Genomic DNA, 15,452 nt, shown 5'->3' with positions numbered 1-15,452 from the left:
CTAAGAATTGTTTTCTGACATGAACCTTATATTGAAATATATTATTTTATAAGTACAGACACAGTCAACACTCCTGACTGTGATACCTGCTCCTTGGTGAGAGTTGCTAGCTCCTCTGTCAATGTCCTCCAGTGTCTGCCAGGGGAAGGCTTTGCCCAGGTTCTTCAGCTCACAGAAGCAGGATGCAGGAGAAGGGTCACCACCTCTGTGAGCAGGTCCTCCTCTTCCCTCTGACTCTGGTGAGGGGTGAAGAGAAATATGGTTTGCCAAGAAAAAAACCTTTAAATGTGTAATATATCAATGGTATTAATGAATGCAACAACAGAAATCCATTGCTTTGTCCACAGCAACTTTCATAGAGCACCCAGAGTTTATACAATGAAGGTAGGCTACATTAAGTGCAAAAAGTGCAGTATAAACAAATATAAGTATTGATTTCAAAAAAGGTCCGAAACTATTAAGTGCCGGTAGGTGAGAGAAGTATCAGATTGGAGATATTTGGAGACAGAATGCTAGAAAGGGTCACAGCTGATTCTGGAGCTGGAGCTGGGTTTGACCCTGCAGAGGGAGGGGAGGAGTACGAGCAGAAGAGCTCAGGAGGAGGCTACAGACCTGTGTTCACTGTGTTCTGACAGACCGACTCCACAACCCTGCTCCCGGCCTACAAAATACAGCTGCAGGCAGCCATTAACACCACTGAAAATAACCGTCGCCTCAGGCATTGATCCTGAATGGGGGTTCTTTAATGAGATGTTAATAAAGGTTTGGGGAATTTTTTTAAAATTGATGAAAAATATAACATTTTCAACTATTATTTGAAGTGCTTTCAATGTTTCTACCATAATTTAATTGGACTTAATACACATAAGACTTAATACACACAAGAGGCTCTTCACTAAAAATGTCAGAATTACTGAGCTAATTATTAACTTAATTTGCAACAAAACTGAGGATACATATAGAGTTTTGTACCATGCCTCAGTTAGACAACACACTTCAGCCAGGTAAGTTCTCCTCATTACGGAAGGAAAGCAGCTCATTCTGGGGTGATGTGTTATGCAGACTTGCTGGAGGGACCTAATTTTTTTCAATCTCAGTAAAAGAACAGGTTTGAGTGATACAGTCCCATGTGAAGTTCAAAGGAAACAAACAAGGTTGATGCTAATAGTTAATTCAAGTCATATTCAGTGAACACAAAACCTTAGCAAGAAAACTGCTCAAAAACTGATTTCACTCCAATAGCTGAAAACATTATAAAGAAAATTATCAGTGCATGGAGTAGGATTACTATGATGTGTTGTTAAGACAATGGTGCTCGGATCTAAAACTACAGTACATGTATAAAATGACACTCATTTTCCAAACTGTCAAATAAATAAATAATAAAGGTTCTTTATGACTTCCATACCACCACTTAAAACACACGAATGAATAGAAATTGTCAGTACTACACGATCTCAGTAGTTATTGCTTAACACGGCTTATAGCAATATATAGTGTATTAAAAGATATGACATCAGTTACAATTTCAATAACAAGCTTTTAAGAATACAGATTTTAAGAATACAGAACTAATAAATGCCTTTTAAGACAAAGCTAAAATAGAACTTTTCCATTCCAATGCATGGACTTGGTCTTTGTGTCTGCTGTTGAACTGGGTCTGATTCAAAAAGTTTCCTCCATTTCACATGACTAAATGACTGCAGCTGCCTACTGATCACACTCATCTGCCAGCAAAGTGTTTTGGGTGGAAGACAAAATCTATTCTTTTCTGGTCCCTTTTCACTTTATTTTGGGGTACAATTCCTTTATCATGACATCCCTCTGTCCAGGTGCGCTGTTTGAGCGTGGTCCTAAGGCAGGGGACTCTAATCATGGTCACGGGGCAGGTGTGTCTGTGTGTTCCAGGTCTCTTAATTGCACCAGAACCTGAAAAACTTGGAGGTGGTGTTAAATTTGTCCAGTTAAGCTAGTTATCATTTGAATTAGGTCATTAAGAGCCCATCTGGACAGAACATGTTAATAGGTTTACATTATTAATGTATTATTATGCTATAGTACATAAGTACAATAAGTAGTTCAGGTGGGTAGCTGCGTCAGCATGCGTAGGCTGCAAAGGAACAAGTAATAGGTTTATTCCATGTTGAAAAAAAGGGAGAAAGAAAACACAACATTTCAGCCATGGAGCCTTCTTCAGGTGTGAGAAAGACCTTGTGCCTCTTGCTTGCTGGGATAGGCTCCAGCTCCCCCATGATCCCGAATTGGATAAAGCATTTAGAAAATGGATGGATGGAAGGACTTTAGCAGAGTAATATACTGTAATCAGAGGGAGATTTGTTGTTGTCAGTTCTATACCTAACCAATGTTTCATAACAATCTCCACATATATTTTTATTTGAAGAGCTATTTGCTTCATTACTCTTGTAGTAGTAGTTTCAGTTCTCCATTTATTGCTGCACTGCTGAGAAATAACTTTATGTCTCCAAGTTTCAGCAAACTCAGCTCTAAAGAGATTAGGGCTTTTGTGTTGGTCAAAACCCACAGAATTATGAAATAATTTAATGCACTGTGGTTTTCCTCAGTGTTGTGTCTTATCATTAACCATAATATGCCTCTTTGAAACTATTTTTATACTGTATATCATTATCATATTTTTTTCTGTCTTAAATACATATTCTGTATTTTGTGTTGTCAAATTTGATTTGTTTTCAAAAAGCCAAGAAATATCACTAGTCTGTGTACGATGTGAATAGTCACGATAAAATGTACTTATTGTACTTGTCTTCCCTGATTCTAGCTGAAGTCCGTCAGGGAAAAGGTCCAAAACCTGCAGAACTTCGACAAATTCAACCTGTTGGTCATGAGGAAGCAGCTCTGCAGTCTGAAGAACTGCCTGGAGTCCTGCAGGACCCTGGACAGCAACCACCAAAGTGAATGGACAGCCTCAGGGCACATGGTCACCCACACTACAGGACAGGGCAGCCTCAGGGCACATGGTCACCCACACTAAGGGACAGGGCAGCCTCAGGGCGTATGGTCACCCACACTAAGGGACAGGGCAGCCTCAGGGCACATGGTCACCCACACTAAGGGACAGGGCAGCCTCAGGGCACATGGTCACCCACACTAAGGGACAGGGCAGCCTCAGGGCACATGGTCACCCAAACTACAGGCAGGGCAACCATGTGATGGGCACAGTGAAGGAAAGAATCTCCTTGAATGTGTGGCTAAAACTGACCAGGCATTGTAAGACAGCAGTGAGAAAAGCCTCCAGGTACAGTACAAAAGCTAGATGTTACAGTTACATGTGTTCCATCAGCAGACTCTCAGATAATACATTCTCAGGTTTATAAAGACATACAGTATGCAGCCAACAGTCTAGTCCCAGGGATCTGACTTGGATCTGACTCAGATTATACATAACAGAATAAAATCCCATGTGTATAAATTATAAGACATTTGCATTATTCCTATTTCTAGACTGTTGTTATGACCCCAAGTGTCTAGGGGTAAAGGGGTGTAACATTTAGGATCATTTTTGGAAGCAGGTGGGTTCTGGTGAGGGACTAGGAAGCGTGATATTAAGGGGTTGGTGCAAAAATTGATAATTGTAAGGTGAATAAGTGACTGGTATGAAATAAGACAATAACACATAGGGTAAGGGAACTAGAGTGGTGCCAAAGAAAAGAAAATAACAAACAAAAATGGAGCTGGCTAGGAAAGTGAGGGAAAGCTAACCTGACCAAAAGAAAACCCGAAACACACAGTCTTCGGCATCTTCAACACCCTGCCTAACCTCCACTGACTACCCAAAACTATACACAAAGGTTGAACATATAACACGTTAGGGCAAGGTAATGGCGAAACAAGGATAATCACAAACAAAGGAAAGTACAAAGAGGCAAAAAGAAACCAACAAAACAACAAAGCTGAAGCTAAACGAAAACACACATACACAAAGCAAAACAACAAACCAAAAAAGCCGAAGCAATAACCAAAAGCGAAATGAAGCAAAGCAAAACCAAGGCCGAGCGGGACCAAAGTCAAACGAAAGGCTCCTTCCTTCTGAAAACCTCCATGTTATATACTGAATAAGATGCACTCTGATTGGCTGAGAAGCTGATTGATGATGACATCATACTGAAACAGTGGTGAAATGGTGGGCCAATGGGGGAGGGAGAACAGTCAAGGTCAGCAGTGTCAACAACAAAACACACATAGACCACACACTGGGACATAACAACTGTAATGGTGTTTCCTATCAATTTACCATCCATAGCTGTTGCCACAGTAAGTAGAATTTAAGAATCCTATCTGAATTCAGATGAAACTACTAGCAAGATTTAAATTATCCATTAATCCATTATAGACAAAATATGTCACAGGTTTCAATTATAAAAATGAGGGTAGCAATAGTAAGGTAACAATATTAATAGTTCTGTGATTTTATTAAAGTGGTATATGAACAGGTGAAATGTCCAGTATTTAAGTGCTATTGTGAACATTTGCATTCTTCAGTTGTGACATGTTCTCAAGCATTGTAGCAGGATATAAAAGCTAATACGAAAAAAAATGAATACAGTAATTGAATACATAATGTACTAAATGTTAGTTTACACTGACACCAAGTGGCCGGAAATCAGCAAAAACTAAACCAACTTCCAAAGGTGTAATGACTCTCTGTAATTCATTGGGAAGTTTCTTAGGAAATGTAAGTATAGTGCAATTGAATTCTTACATAATGAATTTTTCTAGCCAGGACTATGGGTTCTATTCATAAGGGAGAATGTATTGGATTTCACGCTGTCTTTGTGGTGGGCAGTTTTGAAATGGCTGCTGTTAACCCTGATTGGAGGGTAGTTGAAAATGATGTGTTGACATTACATCCTCAATTAAAGAGAAGATTGCAATTCAAAAAGGGAAAAATAAGCAAAATGGCTCTGACAAACAATTTGGTAAGGCAGTGAAGTGACTGAATCTGAGGTTAAAAACAGACTTCATCCTACACGATGTTTAGAAAACAGATTTTGCTTCAGTTTGCCTTTTGGAGGTAAAGAGGAAATGACAGGCCATTTCCAACATTGTGACTTATATGGAATAAATCCTTGTCATAATGTCAATGTCATTTGCACCTTGCTTTCAAATAGTGGATTCAGAAAATCATCTTTCATTCTCTCACTTGTTTTCAGTGTGATCAAATTCTGATTTTGGTACATTGTAGGTCAATGCACCAAAGACCTGCCGTCCAATATTAGCTCCCCTGTGGTTATACACTTCAGCCCTTAAGGAACATCATGGCCCTTCACCTCCTGGGGCAAAGAAATCAAAAATGGAAAAATCTCCAAGGAGATCTACTGGATTCAGCGGCTGGTTAGCAGTGACAAGTATGGAAATGTTCTGCGTACTTATGCTTCCTACACAGACTTTATTTTGTCTAAGAACCATGAAGACTTCACTGTGACCTCTTCCCACTCCTCAGCCAACACCATCCAAGGTCCTGGTTCTGTCTTGTATGATGAGGCTTTCTATTACAACTGCTACAAGACGGCCAATCTCTGCAAATATGACCTGAAGACCAAGACCATCCTTCATGCTACCTTGCCTGGAGCTGGCTTTAACGACAAGTTCCCCTACTGCTACTACAGCTGCTATGATTCCACAGATATAGACTTCGCAGCTGATGAAAAAGGATTGTGGGTAATCTATGGCACAGAGGAGAACTATGGGAACATGGTGGTGAGCAAACTCAACACCTCCAGCCTGGCTGTGATCCAGACCTGGAGGACCAGGCTGTTCAAGAAGTCGGTGACCAACACCTTCATGGTGTGTGGAGTGCTCTACGCCACCCGTTATGTCAACACCTACCAAGAGGAGGTTTTCTATGCTTTTGACACAGAAACAGGCCATGAAACCAATGTCTTGAGCCTGCCATTTGAGAAGATCTCTGATCATATCCAAAGTCTCCACTACAACGCCACAGAGCAGTCTTTGTCCTGTTTAATACAGGAAGCAAGACTGTAGTATGAGTATGATAGTGTGTTTTCAACACTGTTTTAAAGTACTGTGTACTGTAAGGAAATCTACAGAACCAGCAAAATAAAAAAGAACATCTTTTTTATATAGAAAGCCATTTCTTTTTCAGGCCTATGCACACTTTAACATAGGCCTCTACACTTTACCTCTCAGAGGGCCTGGAAGATCCATTTACCAACCTGCAATGTGGTAGTGAAATTAAATAGATTCACTTCATCAAACGATTTTAAATGTTTCTCTTCACCAAAATAACTCTTCCCTAAACACAAAGTCAAATGTTCTAAAATGACTTCTGTACAATGTAAAACAAAAACAGATTACTGCTTTGCCACACCTTCATTTACAATACTTCTAACATGTTTTAAATGAAAACACCTTTGAATAGTTAACCCAGGGAAGGAGTTTGTTGGCCATCTATTTTTTCTTTAGCCAACTGGGAAATTCAAATCATGGCAATGTTGATGGATTCAAAGAGCCACACAATTTCAGGAACAAGGCTACAAAGAGTAGGGGCTTCACCACATTTTTGGCCCATTACATACACCATTTCATTTTGTAATTGAAAACCTATCTGTTCCTGATCTTATCCCAGAAGAAAGGCAGGTGTGATCAGACATTTTCTCACAACCTATAAAAATATTTTGTTACTGCAAACACACTGGCTAGTTTCAAAATAAAGAAAAGTAGAGCACTTACCTTTGTCAGGCTATTTGTGTTTTCCATTGTAGTAGTAGTAGGACAGGAAAAGTTTGTTTTGTTTGGTATTTGCAGATTGCAGTTGCAGACAGTACACTCACCTACGCTATAAGCTAAAACCACACTCAGGGTCAGGATCAAACATTGTCCAGGAAGAAGTAAATAGACAGCTGTTGCTCTTTTTCTACAGTGCCCACTTGTGGTCTGGAGGGAATACACCAATGTCTAAGCATCTACACAGACCGTAAATCGTTATACATGTGGAAACATTTGTTTAGGAAACTTTTAAATACAAAAATATCTTTGTGAGCACCTGTGTTGGAAAGTTAGCCATTCTTTATATTTTATTTTACTAATACGTATTCAGGATTACATCCTGGGTGGGACACCAGTCCATCACATCATAGGCCAATTCAGAGAGACTAATTACCTGCACCAGTATTTCTTTGCAGGGTAGGAGGAAACCAGAGCATTTACATGAACACAAAGAAGACACGCAAACTCCATATACATGGTGCCCCAGCTCAGAACTGAACTCTACCCAAGAGCTACAGAATAGGGTAGCACTAGCTGCTACAGTACCATCCCGTTCCCAGTAATAAGCAGCGTGATAAAATTATTTTATGAATGAGCTACAATACCAGCAACAAAATAAAGATGGAATGAAACACAAAAAGAAACAGATCCACTCTAGATCAGGAGAGGGAAGCCTTGAGGCTAGTCATCGTTTAGAGAGACCCATCAGTGGTTGACGATGGCTCTCCGGGTCTTCAGCTGACCTCTTCTGGTCCTGCTAAAGCAGCAGAAGAGAAATGGACAAGCTTCGATTGTGGACATTATTGCTTTTGTAACACCCCTTTGTTGTGAAGCATGAAAGGAACACCAACATTTGCGGTACAAATTTATTGAGCAGCTGCTACACATATCAAAATCTTCACACATCTGGTTTACATGCAAGCAAGGCAGGATTAGTTCTTGTTCTGTACCTTGTTCTGTACAGGTGTGATTGATCTGGTGATCTAAAACCCAAAAAGTGAGTTCCCCACCCAAGTATAACCATGTACTGTACAGAACAAGGTTTTTGTAGAACCTACATCTTTTCTATTAATTTAAATGATAAAATTGCATGACTGCATGATTTTCTGAAAGTGCCAGCTGATCATCAGTGGCCAGTTATCATAGAGCAGGCGTAAACTGCGGTGCAACTAAATCATTTACTAATTTCTTATCTTTGCTCCCTGTGTGCATATATAGGATTACTAAAGAAAATCAAGATTATAAAGCCTGAAAGCCACCCTTCTGAAACCAGACTGTACCATCAACTGCAAATGCTCCTTACCTATCTATACTTAAGCACAGAAGGTCCATAGAGCATTTTTAAACTAGTTTGTATTTTCTTTACCATAAGTAATGTTTCAGTCACATCTACTCACCGTAGGAAGGTCATCTGAGGGGAAAAAAGTAAGTAATATTTTTGAGCAAATTTTGTTTGTTTGTTTGTTGTGCCCTTCTGTTGAGTCTGGTTTGAAAGTGTGGCCACAAGCTGGAGAAGAATGGGCATCCAAATCTGTTCACCCAAACACGGTCTGGTAGGTGACAATATAGGCATCATTATAGGCGTAGAGGTTGCGGTCCCGTGGGTTGTAGTTCAGAGAGTAGATGTAGGCAGAAGGCTTCCTGAAGCGAATGCTGAGGTTGCCTCTTTCAATGCCCGTGACAGTATCGAAGGAGTAGAAGATCTCTTCGTAGTTGTTGTTGACGAGGCGGGTGGCATACAGCACGCCACAGGCGACGAAGGCATTGGTGACGGCTTTCTTGACCAGAGAGGTGCGCCAGGTTTCCAGAATGTCCAGGGTGCTGGTGGCGTTGAGCCGGCTGAGAACAACATTACCAAAGTTTTCCTCAGAGGCGTAGATCACCCAGAGCCCCGACTCGTCGGTAGACAGGTCGATGTCCGTGCAGCTGTAGCAGGCGGTGAGATGGCAGTAGGGAAACTTGCCATTGGCTCCTGCCCCTGGAAGGGCCCTGGTGGTGATCGTTTTGGTCTCCATGTCAAAGCGGCAGACGTTAGGGGAGTAGTAGCAATTGTAGTAATAGGCGTTGTTATACATGACAGAGCCAGGGCCCATTATGGAGTTGGTGGTAGTAACGGAGGAAGTAACAGTGACATCACCTGCATACTGGGCCACGATCTGGGCACTGCGACTTGTGTAAGTGCGAACGAAGCTGCCATAGCAGCTGCTGCTGGTCAGCACCACCAGCCAGTACCAGCTTTCCTTGCCAGGGGCTGGTTTGGGGTCCTTACCCCAGGCGCCATAGGGATAGGAGCTGTCATATTCTGTAAGCATACTGCTGGTGGGTCCTGTCACGTTCAGCAGACGGCCAAAGGGGCAGTTTCCTAGGAGAAGGGAAAATGAGAAACAGTAGTAGGGGGGTTAGACTAAATTTCTGGAGGATCTGTGGTCTTCTGGGTTATTTTCTAACTCGAGCAGTCAAACAATTAACGTATTTTTTTTCTTAGATATAGCTGGGATTTATCATAAGATATTTTACAGTCGATTACTCAAATAACTTCACTTCACTGTCACCTCTGAAACTAGACGTTTTTGAATTATGCACTTACAGTAATTACAGTACATACAGTAATTAGACCAACTATATGACCAAGTGGAACAGAAACCAGAAGACTCTTGACCCTCCAGAAATAGAGTTATACTGTACAGCCACGTTATACCATAATTACCTATCCAACCATACTGTAGTGAACCAGTTATACAACCTTCCTCACCCATATGTCTCAAGATCCATTGCCTAATGATATCTTCCTGACTGTGCCTTCATTGACACATCCATGAACCATTACTTCTTTTTACACCACTTCTCTTCCCTACAAACCAGAACACCAAAGGCCTAAGCTATGTTACCTGAGGATGGTGTGCACCTTCTTCTGTGCATCTCTCACCTGGTGCAGGGTCCTTATGTGGAGCAGGAGTCATCCTCAGATCAGTCTCACAAACTGACAGGTGTCTCTTCAGCCTTTTGTTCTCCTGCTCTTTTTTTACCACCTGCATCCTATCAAAGTCAGCCAGCTTCCCCAGCTCTGTCCTCAGATTCCTCAGCTGAATAAGGGAAAATACCTGGTCAGGTCTACAAGCTTACATCAGTTCACTGAAGAAAAAGGAGACAGTTGACCAGCATTTCATCTCAGAACAATGACCTTAATGACTTGAAGCAGTTGCCTTCTAATGTACTTATTTGCTAAAAAATCTATTTGCTGTTGGGCCAGCACCTGACTGCAAATGGAAACTGTACATGGTTGTATGAGTTTGATTTGTGGCAGTGACTGCAATTACAGATTGTTACCAGTTGTTACCTGTGAAGTCAGTGTGTTAGCTGTGGAGTCAGTGTGTTACCTGTGGAGTCAGTGCCTTACATGTGGAGTCAGCGTGTTACCTGTGGAGTCAGTGGCTTACCTGTGGAGTCAGTGTGTTACCTGTGGAGTCAGTGTGTTACCTGTGGAATCAGTATGTTACCTGTGGAGTCAGTGTGTTACCTGTGGAGTCAGTGCCTTACATGTGGAGTCAGTGTGGTACCTGTGGAGTCAGTGTGTTACCTGTGGAATCAGTATGTTACCTGTGGAGTCAGTGTGTTACCTGTGGAGCCCATGTCCTACCTGTGGACCTAGGTTGACAGTGAGGGCCTGATGGTTCCGGGTGGTGCTGTTGAGCCTGATGAGGAGGTCACTGATCTCGTTCAGCTCGATCTCAATGATCCTCAGGGAGATGATGCCGTACATCCCCTCATCCTTCGCCTCCTCCAGGTCCTTCACGTCCTTCTCCAGGTCCAGCAGCCGGTAGTGCAGGCTGTCCAGCAGGGTCTCCACTTCGGTTAGCTGAAGGAGAAATAGACAAGCCTCAACTGTGAAAACTGGAAAGACTCTAAATGACTTGTTGAGAAAGGTCCAGCCTAGAGATCCTTGAATCAATAAGCTACTTATTTCCAAACAAACCAGAAGGGCCACATGGCCTCCTCTGGCATTGTATTTTATAACCTTAGTTATATTGTTTTTTACACAAGTAACTCATAGTTCTATAGTTCAGAAGAGGGGAAACTAAGATCAGATCAGATGAGCTCAAGGGAAAATACAAAAGGTTCTATAGCATCTCACTTTTATACACACTGATTTTTGGAATGATCAAATAAAAATACTGTCTTTTGGGGTCTTAAACTTGTACAGTAATTGAGAATTCTTACAATCAGAGAACTTGTTGAAGACGAACCTCATGCAGTAAAAAAGCTTTATCTTTAAATGGTCCAGTAATGGAGCAGCCATTTCTGTGTCTGCAGCTTTAAACATAAGGCCTAATCTTATGTGAGACATGTGCCTGACTGTGAGAGAACATCAGACTTAGAGGGTCTAGGGGAGGAAAGTCATCACAGCCGGACGCCCAGCTCATGTTACCTGCTCCTCTGTGGCACTGCGAGTGCAGGCAGTGGAGGTTCGGAGGATTTCCTCGAGCTTGTCTGAGGGGAAAGCCTGACCCAGGTTCTGCAGCTCGCAGAAGCATGCTTTTGAGACCTGGGCTGAAACCCAAGACTAGAGGGAAAGACCATAGATTCAGGTTCACACTCAGGACAATTAGCTTTCATGATTAGATAAAAACACACATACAGTAAGAGGAAGTTACTGTTAATCACAGTTCTTTTCTGCTTTGATGATGATCACATGATAGGACAGTTTTCAGTGCATTTTGATGAAGTAGGGATAGTGTATTATTGGAAAGAGAGAATTTTTGTTTCTCCAGGACAATTTCAGATGGACGTGCTTTTAATTGGATCCTTAAACAGACAGAAATGACCCTGTGCTAAGGCAGGTATTGGTGCTTTATTGTCAAACCTACAGTAGTAAAGATACAGTTCCACGATGATCAGTTAAATTTGCTTCTTTTAACCCATTGAGGTGTAAGGTCAAGACTTTATGCCAGAGTTTTATTTTGAGATGCTTAAAATCATAAAGAAAAATAATAAAACCCTTTTTTAATACAAATGGCTGTTTAAGCTTGTACCAGTTTCTAAAGTGGATCCCCAAGAAATAATAACATTTAACTATGGGGCTAATAAGTGGTCTTCTCCATTTACCTACAGTAATAAAGATTACTCCTTGCTGATTAAGCCTGGTACAGCTACTGTATCTTTTAGTACCAAACAAAACACTTGTTTGATCAAAAGAACCACATCAGCATGACTGTCTGTTGCTGAAGTGATTGTCGGAGTGCTGTGTCCATCATGGGTTATCAGTCTCCAGAGTACTGAGTTCATGTCCTTCTTCGAGTTCAGATAAACAAAGCAACCTGTTGCATTCTGGGGATAAAGAGTGTTCTGCACTAACAGGTGGGAGGAACTGAGTTACAGTTTATGCAAAGTAAGGTTCGTCTTAAGAACTGAAATGAACTGTCTTTTATCAACACGACAAGGTCACACATTAAAATGAAGACGCTTCCATTGCATCACATATTAATGTTGTGAGTGAAATATACTGTACACATATTACAGAAAGTACTAACAGTAATACAGTTAATAAGAATTTGTGTATAGTCAGCGAGAATTTTATAAATGACCTCAATGTGAAAACTGTTTCACCACTAAACCTTCCGAATAACTTGTTTTGTGAATTAGTAATGGTGTACATCTGAATGGTGTCCTGTGTTTCATCAAACCATCAAACCCGAAAAGGGATTTCTCATTATAAACAATTTTATTGTATATTGAGAGCAAAATTCCTAAAGATACCTAATTACTGAAAATGTCTGGTAGAGGATTTACAAAACTAACCAGTTTTTAGGAACTGAAAACTGTTAATAAAACAGGGAGTCTAAACCAGCAAATATTTAAATGTGAATGCTCAATTCGCTGCAAAGCTGAGAAACACTGTCAAACTTTTTGTAACCAGGACAGTGCAGATGTCAAACTGCCTGAATTCTGCAGTGAGATCTAATTGTACACAATCTGTACCTTCTTTCTGACGGCCTGTCTCCTTACCTTGAGAAGGCTGCAGAGGACAACTGCAGTCACAGCTGAGAAGATGAATGATGGCTTCATTGCTCAGGCGCTGAAAGTCTGGCAAAAGAGTGCTGGCTCAGGCCACACCAGCCGAGTCAAGTACTTTCTCCTTCAGCACGTGACTGGGCGGAGGCACACAGTCCAGAACAGTTCATTTTTCAACAGCTTCAGATTTTTGGACATGACAGTAGTGTGGCTCTTTTCACGGTGCTTACTGTAAATACCTAATAAGTTACTGTAGTTCTAAATCACAAAAAAACATTTCACCATATTGAAAAAGGGTGAAGAACTTTCAGCATAAATGTAGAAAGGAGAACCATTTTTTAGAATCTTATTTTGCCATATGCAAGAGAAAATACTATACAGTAAATCTGTTTGTGAAGATGCTCTGCGTACACATTTAAACAAAAACCTAGACCGATCCACAATGAAAACTCAACAATCTGAGCTTTACATGAATAATTCATTGGGCAGATACGTGATGTTATTTACATTTCAAATAATAGGCAGATATTTTTGTTCTGTGGGATTACAAAATACTGAGGTCCTTACACAATTGTCAGTTATCAAATTTTGAACATCAACATGCTGGTTTTCTAGGGCTGGGTATACAAAAGGAATATGTGTTTTGACGTAAGTAACAATATTTGAAATTAATGAAATGTCACTGTGCACAAAGTACTGTATATGGATGCCACCAATTCAGAAACAGCACTGATAAAAGTGTTCCTTTTTAATAGAGAACAGTGACAATAGTGACCTGGATTTATTGCACACTTTCTCTAAAAAAAATGGCATTGCTTTTTTATTTCTCACTGTACATTAAAAATCCTGAATAAATGAAAAAAAAAAACCCTGAAACTGCTAATGGGCAGGATAGAGATGATTAAAAAAGGAACTGATGACTTTGCATCACAAAAGTGCCAGAGGCCATGTTTTTAACAAACCAAACATGTATTATTGCTTACCTCACCACATGCTCCTAAACACTTATCGTTTTGAACTTGGTTAGTGTTTGTTTTGGTACAATAATGCTGAGTGGACTCATGGAAGTGTTGGAGTGTTAGTTCATTTTAGTTCAGTGCCATTTACCTGGCAATAACTGTTTTTATGTTAAAGTACTACATGTCTAAGACAACTTTCAGAATTAATTGAGACAAGAGTTCACAGACTTAAAGGACACAAGTGGAAACTATGAAGAAGTGCATTTAAGACTGCACACAGGAAGCCCTACAAGATTCTAAATGTCAAATCTAGAATGGAATACACACACAGTCATGATGTTGAGGCCAATAGCAATACTTTCAAGAAATGGTTGGATAAGATGCTCAGATCAATTTGCTTCCAATAACCAAATAGGTTCAATGGAATTCTAGATGCTGATACAGCATAAATTTAAATGAATGTGGGCTCAGCTGGATTGAAAATAAAACACCTCAGAGCCTAGGCTTGGGGACCTATGATCTAAATAAAGGAAATAATTCACCCTGTTAGGCATTGCAGATTGGTTATGCCACAGATATGGAGGGAGTCACTCAGTATGCTTAATACCACAGTACAGAAAGCAGGATAAGTTCTGGCTTGATGGCATGGTCTTATAGCAGAAGAAATCAAAGCCGTAATGCAATGCATTTATCAATGCCAAATAATGACTGAAGAGCAAACTCCTGTTGTGAGGAAAACACTGTCACTGCATTATGTACTGTAGCTAATTGCTTTTTCTCAGTGGTTAACTAGCTCTTTGTTCCTAAGAGGAAGACACTACTCCACATTCTCAAGCCCAAATGACCAAGCAGATGACACCCGGAAAGCAAAGATTTTTAGATCTATGTTATATCTCTACATACAGATTGCATACCATACATTTTGAAAAGTATAATGTTTCACTTCAAATTCCAAAGTTGTAATCATTTTTTAAATACCTCATAATTTGCCAATAATGTATCCTCCTGTACAGAAAGACGTACATACTGTGCACATTGTGGATCTAGTGAGCAGGGAGTGCTCCAGCAGTGATCCATACCACAGCAATTAATTCTGGTCTTTATTTGGCCCTGTCTTGCACAGAAGCTACAGCTCTATCCCAATGGATTAGCATAGCACTGAAACTGGAAAATAAAATCAAAAGGAACCACTGAACAAAAACAACTCATATACCAAGTAAATTCAATATTTACATCATCTCTTCTTTTATTTCACATATTCACTACTTTTTCTTCACATGCAGTTTCATCAGTCTGTCACATTAACATATTGCCTTTGCTCCTTACTTTGTAGATGTTTTTCATTCATTACTCATTACAACACTGCATGAGAATAACAAAGTTTTTTAAGTTTTAATCAGAACTTCAACAAATCACTTGCACTTGTAACAATAATGAGCAAAATAGATTCCTAAAATATCCTGGACAGGTTTTCTTGTTTAAATAATTGTCATCAAAGAAAATACGTTTTGTTGTTCAATTGCTTTAATTTTTTTGTTTTTTTAATGATGGAGTAAATCAAGTCTATTGAAAGTTGTGGATTAGATTGCAGATTCAGCACCTGTGGTTTAGTTTTTAAATCACTCTGTATTACTTGCACTGTTTTTAACAGTTTGCTGATTATCTGGAATGTAGATCACCATTGCTAAACTCACCTTCTAAGTAAATGACTATATTTTG

At 40.2% G+C, this 15,452-nt stretch overlaps 1 protein-coding gene and 1 pseudogene across 1 annotated transcript; one reads left to right on the top strand and one right to left on the bottom strand.

Moving 5' to 3' along the window:
- Nucleotides 1-1,874: 1,874 nt before the first annotated feature.
- On the top strand, nucleotides 1,875-6,711 carry LOC102685161 (olfactomedin-4-like; annotated as a pseudogene).
- Nucleotides 6,712-7,617: 906 nt separating this feature from the next.
- LOC102685361 (olfactomedin-4-like) lies at nucleotides 7,618-12,870 on the bottom strand. Its single transcript, XM_006641312.3, has 5 exons — nucleotides 12,769-12,870; nucleotides 11,192-11,326; nucleotides 10,403-10,621; nucleotides 9,692-9,848; nucleotides 7,618-9,127 (listed from the first exon to the last, which is right to left on the bottom strand). The coding sequence occupies exons 1-5, from the start codon at nucleotides 12,826-12,828 to the stop codon at nucleotides 8,301-8,303; spliced, it is 1,398 nt and encodes a 465-aa protein (XP_006641375.2). The 5' UTR covers nucleotides 12,829-12,870; the 3' UTR covers nucleotides 7,618-8,300.
- Nucleotides 12,871-15,452: the final 2,582 nt, after the last annotated feature.

This window comes from Lepisosteus oculatus, chromosome 20 (genome assembly GCF_040954835.1).
Source record: "Lepisosteus oculatus isolate fLepOcu1 chromosome 20, fLepOcu1.hap2, whole genome shotgun sequence".
In the NCBI taxonomy this organism is placed as follows: domain Eukaryota; kingdom Metazoa; phylum Chordata; class Actinopteri; order Semionotiformes; family Lepisosteidae; genus Lepisosteus; species Lepisosteus oculatus.
The sequence above is the reverse complement of the archived record's forward strand: the minus strand, read 5'-3'. Positions and strand labels throughout refer to the sequence as shown.

Bases quoted from the DNA above. Each gene is read 5' to 3' on its own strand.
- LOC102685361 (XM_006641312.3), bottom strand. From the start codon at position 12,828: ATGAAGCCATCATTCATCTTCTCAGCTGTGACTGCAGTTGTCCTCTGC. The intron at 10,622-11,191 runs GTAACATGAGCT...TTTCTCCTTCAG, and splicing joins GCAGTGCCACAGAGGAGCAG to CTAACCGAAGTGGAGACCCT. The intron at 9,849-10,402 runs GTAGGACATGGG...TCCCTTATTCAG, and splicing joins CTGTCAACCTAGGTCCACAG to CTGAGGAATCTGAGGACAGA.